Here is a 13,501-nt window from a genome sequence, read left to right as displayed (position 1 = left end):
AAAATACGTTTTATTAATCTTTGGTGTCACATAACTTCAGCTGGTTGAGTGTAGTAGCAGGTGGACGAGAAAGGGGTAGGCTACACCTGATTAAAAATGTAACTGATTGCCAAACTTTCACTTGCGAGAATTGTCATGCCCCTAAAAGATTTCCTTGTTTAAATTGGCTCTTATTTTCAATAATAATCACGATCGTTCATGTTACGGCCATCCAACTTAGCGAGAAGACGTTCGCATGCCTTGTTTGTAGTTCTTGATCATTGTGAGCTTTGTTTCCATGTTTATTGTGTCTTTGCTTCTCCCTTTAGTATTATGGCAAGCTCTTTGTGACCCATAGCAAATGAATACTGTACAAAAAGTGCAGTATTGCATTGCCGAGTTGTAAAGTCTACAATGCACATACGATTCTGAACTGAATTAATAAGCATTGTGGGAGAGAGTTCAGCCAATAGTATATATGTATTTTTATGATGCTGTGGCACACACCAATTGCAGATCAGCATCTTATATGATGTCGACCAGTAGTAAAATGGCATCTTGGAGACATAACTCGTTATATGCACACAATTTTTTAACTTTTTGGGCACAAGAAATAATTTGTTGTTGACGTCATATCTGCGGAAAAATGCTGTAAAGAGGCGCCCCAAAAAATCTTATTCTACACTGGTAATTGAAAGCTCCTTCAGGCGGGGAGGCCGTATCCTGGTGTCTCTTGAAAGTTCTAATCCTACAATGAAAACTTGTGTCACTTTAAGACTGCTTGCGTTCATGCATTTTGAAGGAAACCATGACGAAGGCAAATGGAGTGAGCCAACACAGGCTTGTCATTTTGCTTTGTTGCACCTCCCCCGTGATCATGAAGCATGTGTTTGGGGGCAAGTTATGTAAATATGTAAAGGGGTACCAGATCTGCTGGGTAGCTACATTCATACCCTGGATTGACTTGGTGTGTAACGTCTCCCCTCCCCCTGTATGATTGACAAATCCAGTCCGTATGTAGAACAGTAGGTGGTGCTTTGTTGCAGGCACGCTCTGCCCTACCCCTTACCCCTCCCTCCCTTCGGAGAGTCACTGCACCATGTTTGATACAAAGAGCTGAAGAATGAAGCGTGACACCGGCTCTGCTGAATACGCCGCGGAAACTGGGAGCTAATCTTCTTTTTTGGCGGATTTATTATGAAAACCAAAGGAGGGGGAGTCGATTTTACACGAGTGGTGAGACAAGCGCGTGCGGCCCCAAGCTTTGTTGTGCTTCTAATTTTGTCATACATGTGCGAGTCTGCATCCATCTTGTGTTGTTGTTATGAACACACCCACCCGAGACTCGCTCACGTGTGCCGCTAAACGGCAATAAAAAACATTCATAACAAACAGCTGTAGTGATTGTTTTTATATTGTTTTTCTCTCTAGGCTGCAGACCATCTTCACTCGCTTTGATGAGGCTCTTAATTCAGGCAACATGGCTCTCAGTCCCAGTCACGGTCAGTGTCTTGTCTTATTTACTTTGGGTGAAAATGCCTCCCTTCATGTTTTCACATCCAGAAGATTTGTGCTTGTATCTGCGGCTTCATTTTGTGCTCTTTTTTTCACTTGTGACCCGTGCTAACAGGATAAATGGTTCAGTGTGAGTGTGTTGCAGTACAGAAGACAGTGCATGAACTTTACTTTGCATAAATAGAGTCTTGATGTCATGCTTTATGACATCTGTACCCGTTTTAGTGGAGATGTTATATTTGGGACTTTTTAAACTTTATGGCGATACTCAATTTCCCGAGTTTTTAGTTTATTACAATTTTTTTAATCTTTTTTTTTTGCTGCAAGATTTGCATCTCTCTTATGATCTTTCACATTTTAAGTTATTATATAATTAAATGAAATGTTTATTTATTGCCATTGGGAGGACTAGACACAGTGGTGTATCTTTAGCATGGCATGTCAATGTATATCAAACCCCTCAGCTGGTTTACCAGTTTTTTTTTAATTTGCCATCTTGGGTGGCATGGTAGTAGAAATGGGCACAGGGGAGCAACTTTACCTTAAACCCTGGCAGCTGCTGGCTCATGTATTATCAACCACCATGCATCTCACATCTTGATTTGCATCTGTCGTGCAAGTAAAACATTTTTTTGAAAGAATATGTGCACCTGAAGGGAGAAACATAATTGCCCTCTTTGGGACAGCTGTTGCAATGAGAACAGGAAGAAGGATTAAATAAAATAAGTTTACCGAGATATTGTGGGTCAGTTGTTGGGTGGCTGCCTGAAGATTTTAGTAATGGCCTTTGTGAAAGGTGGCAGCCGTGAGTTTTTTTAAAATCCTGTTTACTGGCTCCTGAAGGAAGATGGTCCTTGCACGATGTTTGTTGATAATAGCGGCACCTTTGTAAACATAATAGACACCATAACAAGAGTGTTAAGTTTAACTTTAGTTCTGTTCTGAGGATCTAATAATCTGAGTGTCCTGGTTGTCAATGCACACACAAAAACAGCTAAACACATTTGTCGGGTGCAATTATCAGCCTTCATTCTAACCATACTTTTGGTATTGAAAATGGCTGACACTCATACATACTTAGTCCACATCTCATTCTGCTCCAGTACCTCAGCCACTCTGCCAAAGGAAAGCGTGACCCCGTTTCCAAGACTCTGCGTGTTGCCAGGGGATATCTGTGCTCTGGATATCACTCATTAGTCACTGTGTTTTTTGAGATTTCAAATTTTACCTCTCCGTCTGACTTTTCTGGAAGAATCCAGGCCTATGTTTTCAGTCAGATTTTGGTCCCTCTCTCCACTTACAGTCAGTCTGACAGTTAATATGGCAACACTGTTCTGAGATTTTTCTTTTAAAGAATAGTTCATTTGTAATACGTGATGAAGTGGTTATGCTTTTAACATGTCATTAAAACAAATCAATGCTAAAATAATAATTAATTGCACTATGCATGTTCTTTTCCCCCCTTAGATGCTTAGAACCTGGCTTGCACACGTTTCCATGGCAACTGCCTGTGTGTGTATATGTGCCTGTTGCCTGGTCCATGCTCGTCTCTGCCTCCCCCCTCATTTCCTCTTCTTTTTTGTGTGGCCTTTGTCCACAAGCACGAAGAGGCATCCCTCAAATTGCGCCTAGACTGTCTCTTGTTGACTGTCAATGCTAATAAGTTCATCTTAAAGCAGAGACGCACGGTCAGAAACCCAGTTAACAGTCTCTGTTCGTGTGTGCTGCCTCCGCACTGGCTGCAACGGGATGATGTCACCCCCCATCTCATTGGCTGTCCAATTCTTGGCCAAGAGCAATGGGAGGGGGCGCGGAGAGCACAGGGAAAAAGAGTGAAAGAAAATGCTGGCCCTCGCATGGGCAGAGGAGGATTTTTGGGTGGGACATGTGAGCAAGCGTTCCTTTTTTTTGTGAGGCGAGGGGCCGACAAAACACGGGGCATCCTGCCCTCGCCCTCCCTTCAGGATGAGGCGGCTGATCTGTCAGCGCATCTGAGTGTACTGTGGAAGTCAGCCTGGCAATTGTTTGCCTAATTGTTTGCACCTTTCAGGTCTGCAAACTAGCCAAGATGTCATTTGCTGTCGCAATCTCGTTGTCACTCGCTCATTTCCAAGCTGGATTATTATCGGGTTACTATTGCCATTGTGCTGCGGTCAAAATAGAGCCATTTGATCGTACAGTAGATACATTTAAGCAATGCTTGAGCCTGTAATATGGTTTTGTTCTTTGGCTTCCATGTGTAAAGGCGAATTAAATTCTGTAATTGTAAAATAAAGGGTGTTTTCACCAATCAGGGATTATTTTAAGAAGGTAAACCAGCGATAAACGAGGGTTAATATAAATGCATTTATGTTTTATAAACTGGAGCTTAACCCCTTATTGTTGGGACTTTGGATAAAAAAATATGTCCGTACAATGTCACCTGTCCCTGAAATATGTAATGCCACAGATCATTTGAAAGCGTTAACTCTTGTGATTTAATATATGATCCATTTCAAAATATACTCATCACAGAAATGTCACGATCAGTGTGAAACAAGATCTCTAAAAACTATAAAGCAGGCGTAACTCACCTAAGACGTCGTCTTGCCGCCATCAAGTTCAATGAAAGTAAACAACCATGGCCTCCCTACTTCTGCAAGAGTCTAGTGAATCCAACCATGTATAATGTTTACTCCAAAACACATGCTGACAGATAAATAGAAATCCACCTCAAAGCGTGTGTGCTTCATTGGACGATGCTTCTTGTATGTTTCACTCCAAAACTCCCCATAAAAAAAAGACACTTAAAATCATTCCTAATGATAGTTTAACACCTCCCCCCCCTTTTTTTCTGATGGACACGTTTCTGCCAATAGCAAGCTTTTTTTACACGGTCCACAGCCCATATTTGCCTTTACGGGCCTGTTTGTTTAAATGGGTATCGCCTCAAGGTCTGAATAATTTCAGCCTGTAGTAATCAAATCGAATGATGATTGATACGTTGGTTAGCCAACATAATTGTATGCCATTTTTCCGGAGGTTTATTCAAATCGTAGCCGAAAAAAATATGTACAAGGTAAGCTGTGATTCATTTTTACACACCATTATTACTCGCAACTGTGCACAATCATTGATTTGACTCCTGAAAGAGAAGTCAAACATTTAAATTTTAAAAATGGCCAAAGTAAAATACAAATTGGCAAATGTTTTAGTGTAGTGAAGTGGTCGTCTCCAAATGGCCACCTTTGGAAACGCCTAAACCTACCCTTAGAAAAATGTGTGAAACACATTGTTTAGTTCTTCAGATTGTGATTTAATTTGTCGAGGTACCAGGTAAGGCTTCAAGCTGTTGTCTCACCTGTTTTCCAGTTTTAGCTCATGCTACTCTAATATGCAAGCATTTAATTGCAAAATAATTTTCTGGCGAGGATAAAAACCTTAATTTCTTGTGTGTTCCAACTCAGATTACTCAATGTGAGTAGCACTTGCAGTGCTTATTGTAGTTTAGGACAAATCTCTGAGTCTTACCATTCAAAAGAGACCAAACCATCCATATTCTCCAAATGGTTCAAGGACAGCATTCAATTGACTTTGGGTACGTCTTGGACTGGGATATTCGAAGAATCATACACGAATGTTAAGGGGTTAAAGATATGACTAACTAACAAGCAATCCGGGTATATGTATTTTTGGGACTTGTGGACAAAAATGTCTATCAACATTTTCTTTATGGTCTGTCAAGTAAGGTCAGCCAGCTTTTTTTCCAAGCAGCGGATTGTGATCAGTTTTCTTAATAATAGCAGCTTAATGCTTCCACTACTGGAGACCAAGACTACAAAAAATGCAAACTCAGTTTTCTCTTCGCAGATCGAAGTTTTGACGACGATGACAGCGTAGATGCGAATCGCTCGTCATCTTCAGGTTTTAAAGTGCCCAAAGTCCCCAAAAAGACAGCCGAGACGACGACAGCCCGCCGCTCCAGTGCAACTGGAAAGCTAGGTTAGCATTTCCTGGAAACACTTAAGCCACTCTTCTTCTTTTGAGAGTATCCATTCTCCTTCTTGCTTGTGATGTGTTTGAGTATACAGTATTGATCACAGGCATGTGGTGTTCCTGTATCAGTTATCCAGTGGACTAAATTTAATTTCTTGAATTATTTTTTGGATTAATCAGTATTTCTATTGAGTGTGCTGTGAAATGCGTAATTGCTAATGAATGTAACAGGGTCAAAGGAAAGCACTGGGGCCATGGATGAGGACGATTTTGTCAAAGCCTTTACAGATGTTCCCACTGTCCAGGTAGATTGGTTTCTTTAAAAAATGCTTTTTATTTATTTATTAAGGTATTTAATTTAAAAAAAAAACTGTTGCAGATCTATTCCAGCAGAGATCTTGAAGACAACCTCAACAAGATCCGGGAGATCTGCTCTGACGACAAGCATGATTGGGACCAGCGGGCCAATGCTGTAAGTGATCCCCAGCAATTTCCTGGCCTTTTATTGTTAGGTGTATCTAAAAGAGTGCTGTGATCTTATTTTTATTTTTTTAATGTCAACAGATGAAGAAGATCCGCTCCCTGCTGGTGGCAGGTGCTACCTCCTACGACTGCTTCTATCAGCACCTCCGGCTTCTGGACGGAGCTTTTAAGCTCTCTGCCAAGGATCTGCGATCCCAAGTAGTTCGAGAGGCCTGCATCACTGTAGGGTAGGTATACCGATGGACATTGTACGTTGTGCTTCATTTTGAAAATAACGTAGCAATCTTTACATCTAGACATCTCTCTTCTGTGCTGGGCAACAAATTTGACCACGGCGCTGAAGCCATCGTTCCAGTTCTTTTTAACCTCATCCCCAACTGTGCCAAAATCATGGCAACCTCCGGAGTATCGGCCATCCGCATCATCATTAAGGTGAGTAAATGCATCAATATATCCACAATTAATTGTTTTAGGGATGCAAGATAACTGTTTTTTTCCTACCGGTTACCAATAAAATCCTACTTCCGGTGATCCATAACTAATATTTTTTTACTGAATGGTGCTTTTTGGGAAAAAAAATTATGTGTGAACAGTAACATTATACAGCTTTGGCAAACTTTGACAAACAAAAGTACAAGCATGAAAATGTGTCCTTCAAACATTATTCCTGTGCACCAATACTGAATGGCACACACATTCCTTGGCTTAAAAAAAGATATCATTCATTCTTATTAAGTGTCATTATCTTATCTGTAATCATTATGAGCTACGATGAATACGAAAAAATAACATTTTGACACCATTATTCTAATATAAATGAAATGAAATACATTTCTGTACGATGTCACCAGTCACTGAAACGCGTCTTGTGACATATCATTGGAAAGCTTACACTCTTGGGATTCAAGATATGAGGACCATTTCAAAATATACTCATCAAAAAACATCACGATCAGTCGTAAACAAGATACCCGAAAATTATAAACCCAAGTGACTCAACATTAAATCTCCTGGCTTTCTTCAATTTATTTGTATGCCGCGAAAATGTCTTTGGTACATCAAGGGTTAGGGTTAGGGTCAATTCTTAGAATCCAACCGTGTAAAATATTTACTTCATAACACACGATCATGCTGACAAATAAATAGGAATCTGCCTCAAACATTTCTGCTTCGTTCGATGTTGCTTCTTGTAATCCGTTCGTTTCACCACAATATTTCCGTTTACAAATGAACAGACTCATAAAATTATTCCCATTATGGTAGTTAATGCCCCCTTTCGATCTTTTCCATGATGAGGGTCTATTCATGCTAGTTGTATCCATGCACAAAGCGGGAAGTTACATTTATCCTGTGTTTTCCTCGACACATATATTACATATATTATTTGAGGCTCTCCTGCGAGGATGATGACGAGCAGTCACTCTGAGGCAGCGAGGCAGCGCTGCAAGAGCTCTTCAGGCATGACTGTAGGGTGCGATGGTACGACAGCTCAGGCGAGTTACATATATTATATACACCTGTAACACTCTTATCTTTTCTGCTCATGCGCTCCTGGCGGCAGTTAGAAAAAAATGCATAAATTAGCCCCAACAGTGCGTAAGCCGCTGGGTTGAAATCTTGGGGAAAAAGTCGCGGCTTATAATTCGAATTTTAGGGTAGACGAATTGTGTCATAATTTCAATCACTGACACGAGAGAGACAGAGATGAGGGTTACACTTGACGTGCGCAAGGCAGCTAGGCAGAGAAGTTGCTTGCTGGTGATGCGTTCAGGGACATTTAGTTAAATTTGATTGATTAACTTTTTTGTATTCTGCAGTTAATTGTTAATCAAAATCCACTATTTGACAACTTCATTGTTAGGTTGTGAGAATAATTTACTTGGCCTAATTATCTGAATACTTGAAGAGGTTTGACATCCCCACTTTAAACAAGTAAAGTTTTTGGAAAATTTAGAAAGTGAAAAACTAGTGTGTTTAAAACAATCTTGGGTTCTTCAATTTGGATTCATATTCTTCATGTCCTCCTAATGTAAACTAAAACGGAGCATTTCCTGTTTGCCTTGTGAAAGAGAATTTTGCTTAATACAGGGATGTGATTTTTCCGCTAATTCGCGGAATTCTGCTTTTTTTATCTCCAAAAATAAAATTTTAAAATTTCCGATTTTTTAAGTGGTAAAAAATCTGATGTCGTCTCTACAGCATTCCATTTTAGTGTTTCCGTAACTGATTGGTTGAAGTCTCCGTGTTGACCAATAAACGCGCTTGTTATAAAGGCATAGGAGTATGCCATTGTTCATTTCTCACACGTTTTTGCTGGGTGTTTAAAGAAAGATGTCCGTGATCGAACGCAAAGATGCTCCGCGAGTTAAAGAAATTGATAAGATCGTAAAAAACAAGTTTTGGTGGGACTGGTTAGAGAAGGAATTATCTACAAATGTTGGAAAGAAGACTGTGACGAATTTGTTCAGTGACTTTATTCGGAAGATCGATCGTGCCGGGAAAGCACTTTGCATTTGGTGCCATGATACTATTGACTATGGTTGGAGAGGTTTCAAAGCTCTTGAAAGTCACGCAAAGAGCAAAAAACACGTGAAAGAACTCCAGTCAAGAACAACAAATTATTCCATCGCTGGAAGTTTCGGTGCCCAAACGAAAACTCCAAAACTTTACGGCCTCCATCCCTTATTGACATCACAATCGGAAGCGGTAATAGAGAGACGTGATCCACCCCAACAACCTGTACCAGTTGCTGATAGAGTCGTGAATTTTGAGGTAGGTGGTAAACCTTTCAAATTTATTTTACAGTTTTCCCCTTTTTTTCGAAAATATTATAACGTAATAAAAATGGCCATAAATATTTAACAATTACAATAATAGATTTTCATGTGTACATTACACCAACACTTTACTGTAGGGCCTATAATTATTGTATTTTCATTTATCAAATATTCGGATACGCTGCCATTAAAAAAATAAATTATAACATTTAAAATATGATTTAGGAAATTTAAAAATATTTTTAAGCCTATAAGTAATCATAATTATTGTCAGTATTTATATTTTTTAAATTAAGTACTTGTATGATATTCTACCATGAACCCCAAAGCATGCAGAATGGACATAGCCACATACAGTTCTATCCAGACTGTGAAATATGCCCTAAGAGCAAGAAAGACCACCTCTGTCAGCCATTTTGGAAGGAAAGACATTCTGATGGATCCTGTGCAGTCCAAACTGTGCCTAAATCTGAGGACATCCTCCAAAAAGTACATGGAGGAGAAGGATGCAGAAGCAGCTATGTTGTCTGCAAAACAAACAGAACTTGCTGTGAAACAGGACACCCAAATGAGCAAGGCTGCCTCAAGAAGAACCATCAAAGCTGCACAGAAGCAGGCTAGAAAGACCCATTCCAAAGCAATGAAGTCTAGGAGGAAGTAGTGTTTGTGTCATGTGAATGGATTGTGCTCAAGAATGAACACTTTTATATTCCTGTAAATATGTTGAATGTTTTAATGAGTAGAAAATAGAAAACAATATTTGTGATATTAAGTGATGTTATAATTCATCTAGAATGTGACAGAAAATATAAATTTCAGAACTTTGAATTAATTTCATGTTTCTGCATGGCCAGTGATTTAGTAGTTCATTGTGTATGCACATGACTCCGACAGATCACATCTTCTGCTAAAACAAAGGTATTTGTGGTATGTTCTAATATGAGTTACTTTTCATTTGGTCATGATACAATTATTTGTTCATGAAATTTGAACTCTTCAACATGATTTATGTGTTAACTTAGTAATCACATTAGTTAGATATGATGATATTCTCAGTGATAGTTTTTAAAAGCAAAGGCAGTCCAATGTTTTTTAATGTGACTGATTTTGAGTTGACTTAAACTGTAATTTTATATGGGATAGTTCAATATACATTGAAAATTTATGCTGTTGTTTTGTCTATTTCTTTGTCATCTGAGTGCATTGAAAGTACTTAAAAACACGGAAAACCCATGAGCTCCGGGGGGCTTCGCCCCACTTGTTCCCCCACCAGGGCACTGCCCTGGACCTAGCTGGGTGCCCGCGGCCCCCAGACCCCCGGCTAATTTTCAGATAATTTCACTTTGGTCAAATCACATCCCTGTTAATAAACTATACTATTTGGTTAAAATTTAAGCACTTTTTTGTAGGACTTTTTTTTATCATTGTTCATTTATGTTAAATACAATTAAGTCCTTTTGTTTACCGTATTGTTTTTCTCTTTTGTAAGCATATTTGGTATTGGAGAAATCCAAAAGTAATTAAGTTACATTACTTCAATATCATAGTATTCGGATTACATTACTAATTACAGTTTTCAACAATTAAACTAATAACTGTATTAGATTACATTTTTGAAGATATCCTCCCAACCCTGGTGAGAAGTATGATCACAGAAAATGCAAATATGCAATTATTTGAGTACTGTAATACAGGTACAGAGCAACCAAATACTAAAAATGTTCTGTTGTTTACTACGGCGGTTTGTTTAAAACTACAAAATTCGCATTTTCGTTGAAAACTATGAAAGAAACAAATCCATTAAAGTTCATTTTTCTCTCCTAGATGGTGCTCTTGGTTTATATTCAAAGGCTAGTCGATAAATTTTCGGTGCATCTTTAATCAAAGGGTGCCATAAAGACGAATCAATCCATCGCAGATTTTATATGTGCATTGTCTAAAAATCCTTTTGAAATGATGAAATGAAATGAAATTTTCAACTTTTCAATTTAAAAAATGGTGCTTTAAAATGCTACTGGGATTTTTCTCACAATCTGAAAATTCTCTATTACTGTAAAGCCGCTACTTTTTTCCCAAATGTTCAGCCCTGCGGATTATTCAGTGAAGCGGCCAATTTATGTAATTTTTCTAACTGCCACCAGCAGCGCTGGTGTATAAAAGGTAAGATTATGACCAGTAGAATATGTGCGCCAAGAAAGACTGGAACCTCTAAGTTTATGCATACACTGTCTGTTAAGTAAAGGTACGTTCCAATAATGAGGAAGACGCCCTTGATGGCGATCGTTATGAGGAGGAAGTTGAGGATGATCTACCGTGAATTTCACAATTACAGGATGCTTTTTTTTTTTTTGACAGGCACGTTTGATGCATTGCGAGCGTGATCCTACTAGCGTGTTGGTACCTTTCAAAGGCACGGTTTGGGATGAAAGTTATATTATTATTATTAAAGCTTTGAAAACTCTCCGTGTACCGTCTTTCTTCGTAAATATGTGTAACCATGTATAATATGTATTTGCAACTGTATATTTTTGTAATGTATTTATTTTGGAGATTTATTCTGTTATATGTTCTACGGGCGAATCAAAAAGAATGGGCGGAGCAAACGCGGGCTGAGCAAAAGCTGAGTTACCGGTAGATCTGTCTGTTGTCACAGCGGACAATAGTGGATATATATTTTTCCCACCCTTAACTTTGGAAATATACATTTTGTTTCCTTGGATTACTTTCAACAGGACCCGGACTTTACAAGTCTGCATCATACGTTAATTACGAGTATCATTTTCCATTCATGATGCCGACTGTGGTTCTAGGTTTGTGTACTATTGACTTTTGGATTGTGTCGGTAGGAGTCTAGGACCCTGACTCAGCCTCGTGGCTGGGAGCAAGTGTCTCGGCCTATTGGCTTTGTAGTGTATTATGATTCGACGGATAGTGGATAATTGATAAAGAATATAGAACAATAAATGTCTACAAAATCACAATTGTAGACTTACAGCCTGGTCTGGGTTAAACTTGTGATCGTGTCACAAGTTTTAATGCGGGCGCACGCTGCTCATACACAGGTGCGGCTTGTGTAAGTACAAAAGTGGAAAATCACTTAAAGTGGTGGGTGCGGCTTATAATCAGGTGCGCTCTATAGTCCGGATTTTACGTTAATTTTGATATATGATTTTCAATATTTGGCAGTTTTGCATATATTACTCTTGAAGTATAAACACTCACAAAAATCCTCTTTAATGATGCTCCCTTCTTTTCCAGCATACCCACGTCCCCCGACTAATCCCCCTCATCACCAGTAACTGCACATCCAAGTCGGTGGCTGTAAGGAGGTGAGACTTTTTTTTTTTTAACCGTCAATCACTAAGTCATTATAAAACAAAATTGTTCCCAGGCGCTGCTATGACTTCCTGGACCTTCTTCTGCAAGAGTGGCAGACACATTCTCTCGAGAGGTAAGCACGGAACACCAACATCTTTTTTTTACATTTTTAATATATTGACTATGATTTCATCCCGCTTTATTTTTAAAATTTGAAACTATGGTTATTTAAATGCTTTTTGTCCGGCCACTCTCTCACAGGCACACGGCCGTTTTAGTGGAAAGTATCAAGAAGGGAATTCGGGACGCCGACTCAGAGGCGCGAGTAGAAGCCCGCAAGTAAGATGCACTGCCAATTGTTTTCATTCAAGGAAACCCGAGACCTTTCTACCCTGGTCTCTGTCCTACAGGGCTTACTGGGGGCTGCGGAACCACTTTCCGGGGGAGGCGGACGCGCTCTACAACTCGCTGGAGCCGTCGTACCAGCGCACCCTACAGTCATGCCTGAAGAGCTCTGGCAGCGTGGCCTCGCTGCCTCAGAGTGACCGCTCGTCGTCATCCTCGCAGGAGAGCCTCAAGTAAGACTGAATTGGGAAAGAAAGAAAAAGTATACAGTAGACCCCCAGGATACAACAATCAGTTATAAGGTGGGATCGCAAAGTGAAATTGTTGTAATAGCAGTGAATAGAAACATATGCTCAATCACTAGTGTGTTCCCAATCCCTTGGATAAAAACGGAGATAAAAACTAAATACTATATAGTCAGTACTACTTATGTTTTATATACGTTTATTATTGTCTATAGGATTATCATATTTTCCGAACTATATGTCGCAGGTTTTTTTCATAGTTTAGCCCAGGTGCAACTTGTACTAGTTCACACTTATATGTGACAATATTAATAGATTGTTATATCATTGAGTTTTGATTTTTTTATTACTGGTACTGTTTATCGTGTTTTCATAGTGCACTGGTTAGCAAATTCGCCTAACACTGAATAACTTAATATGTAACGTTGTTATTGATGATAATGACATTTTCTTTTCCTCTGGTGTGACATGTCTTGAACTCGTACGGAGGGGATAAAAAAGCGTATAAATGCTGATTAGTACAATATAAAGAAATAACACATTTATCAAACACTCAACTAAAAATTCATTTTTTGATGATTTTACTAATTGTCCAGATCTTTGATTGGTTACAGCCATATTCTTAGGTGAGGGTATTAATTCCCTCTTCGTATTCCTTTATTATCTTAAGCTTTGTTTCCAAGGATATCATCATTTTGCTTCTCCCTTTGGCATCACCGCAGGTCTTGGGACCCATAGCTTCACAAATTCCCTTTTTCTTAAATGATATTCTGAACTGAATGAAGAAAGATAAAACATTGTGGGAGGGAGTTCAGCCAATAGCTTAACGGGTTCTTTATTTACCGTATTTTCATGACTATAAGG

The 13,501-nt window shown here is 39.1% G+C and overlaps 1 protein-coding gene across 3 annotated transcripts in view; it reads left to right on the top strand.

The window, feature by feature from the left end:
• The window catches only part of clasp2 (cytoplasmic linker associated protein 2), a 77,609-nt gene that overhangs the window by 33,728 nt on the left and 30,380 nt on the right, over window positions 1-13,501 (top strand). For all 3 annotated transcript variants that reach the window (XM_088328504.1, XM_088328505.1, XM_088328506.1), the window contains exons 7-16: window positions 1,411-1,481; window positions 5,344-5,475; window positions 5,701-5,774; window positions 5,849-5,941; window positions 6,034-6,179; window positions 6,249-6,384; window positions 11,988-12,058; window positions 12,121-12,180; window positions 12,309-12,386; window positions 12,458-12,625. In XM_088328504.1, coding sequence (XP_088184630.1) covers window positions 1,411-1,481; window positions 5,344-5,475; window positions 5,701-5,774; window positions 5,849-5,941; window positions 6,034-6,179; window positions 6,249-6,384; window positions 11,988-12,058; window positions 12,121-12,180; window positions 12,309-12,386; window positions 12,458-12,625 — 1,029 coding nt within the window. The remainder of the gene's footprint in view (window positions 1-1,410; window positions 1,482-5,343; window positions 5,476-5,700; window positions 5,775-5,848; window positions 5,942-6,033; window positions 6,180-6,248; window positions 6,385-11,987; window positions 12,059-12,120; window positions 12,181-12,308; window positions 12,387-12,457; window positions 12,626-13,501) is intronic.

This window comes from Urocampus carinirostris, chromosome 2 (assembly GCF_059441175.1).
Source record: "Urocampus carinirostris isolate Australia breed hairy pipefish chromosome 2, RoL_Ucar_1.0, whole genome shotgun sequence".
NCBI classification, from domain to species: Eukaryota; Metazoa; Chordata; class Actinopteri; order Syngnathiformes; family Syngnathidae; genus Urocampus; species Urocampus carinirostris.
The sequence above is the reverse complement of the archived record's forward strand: the minus strand, read 5'-3'. Positions and strand labels throughout refer to the sequence as shown.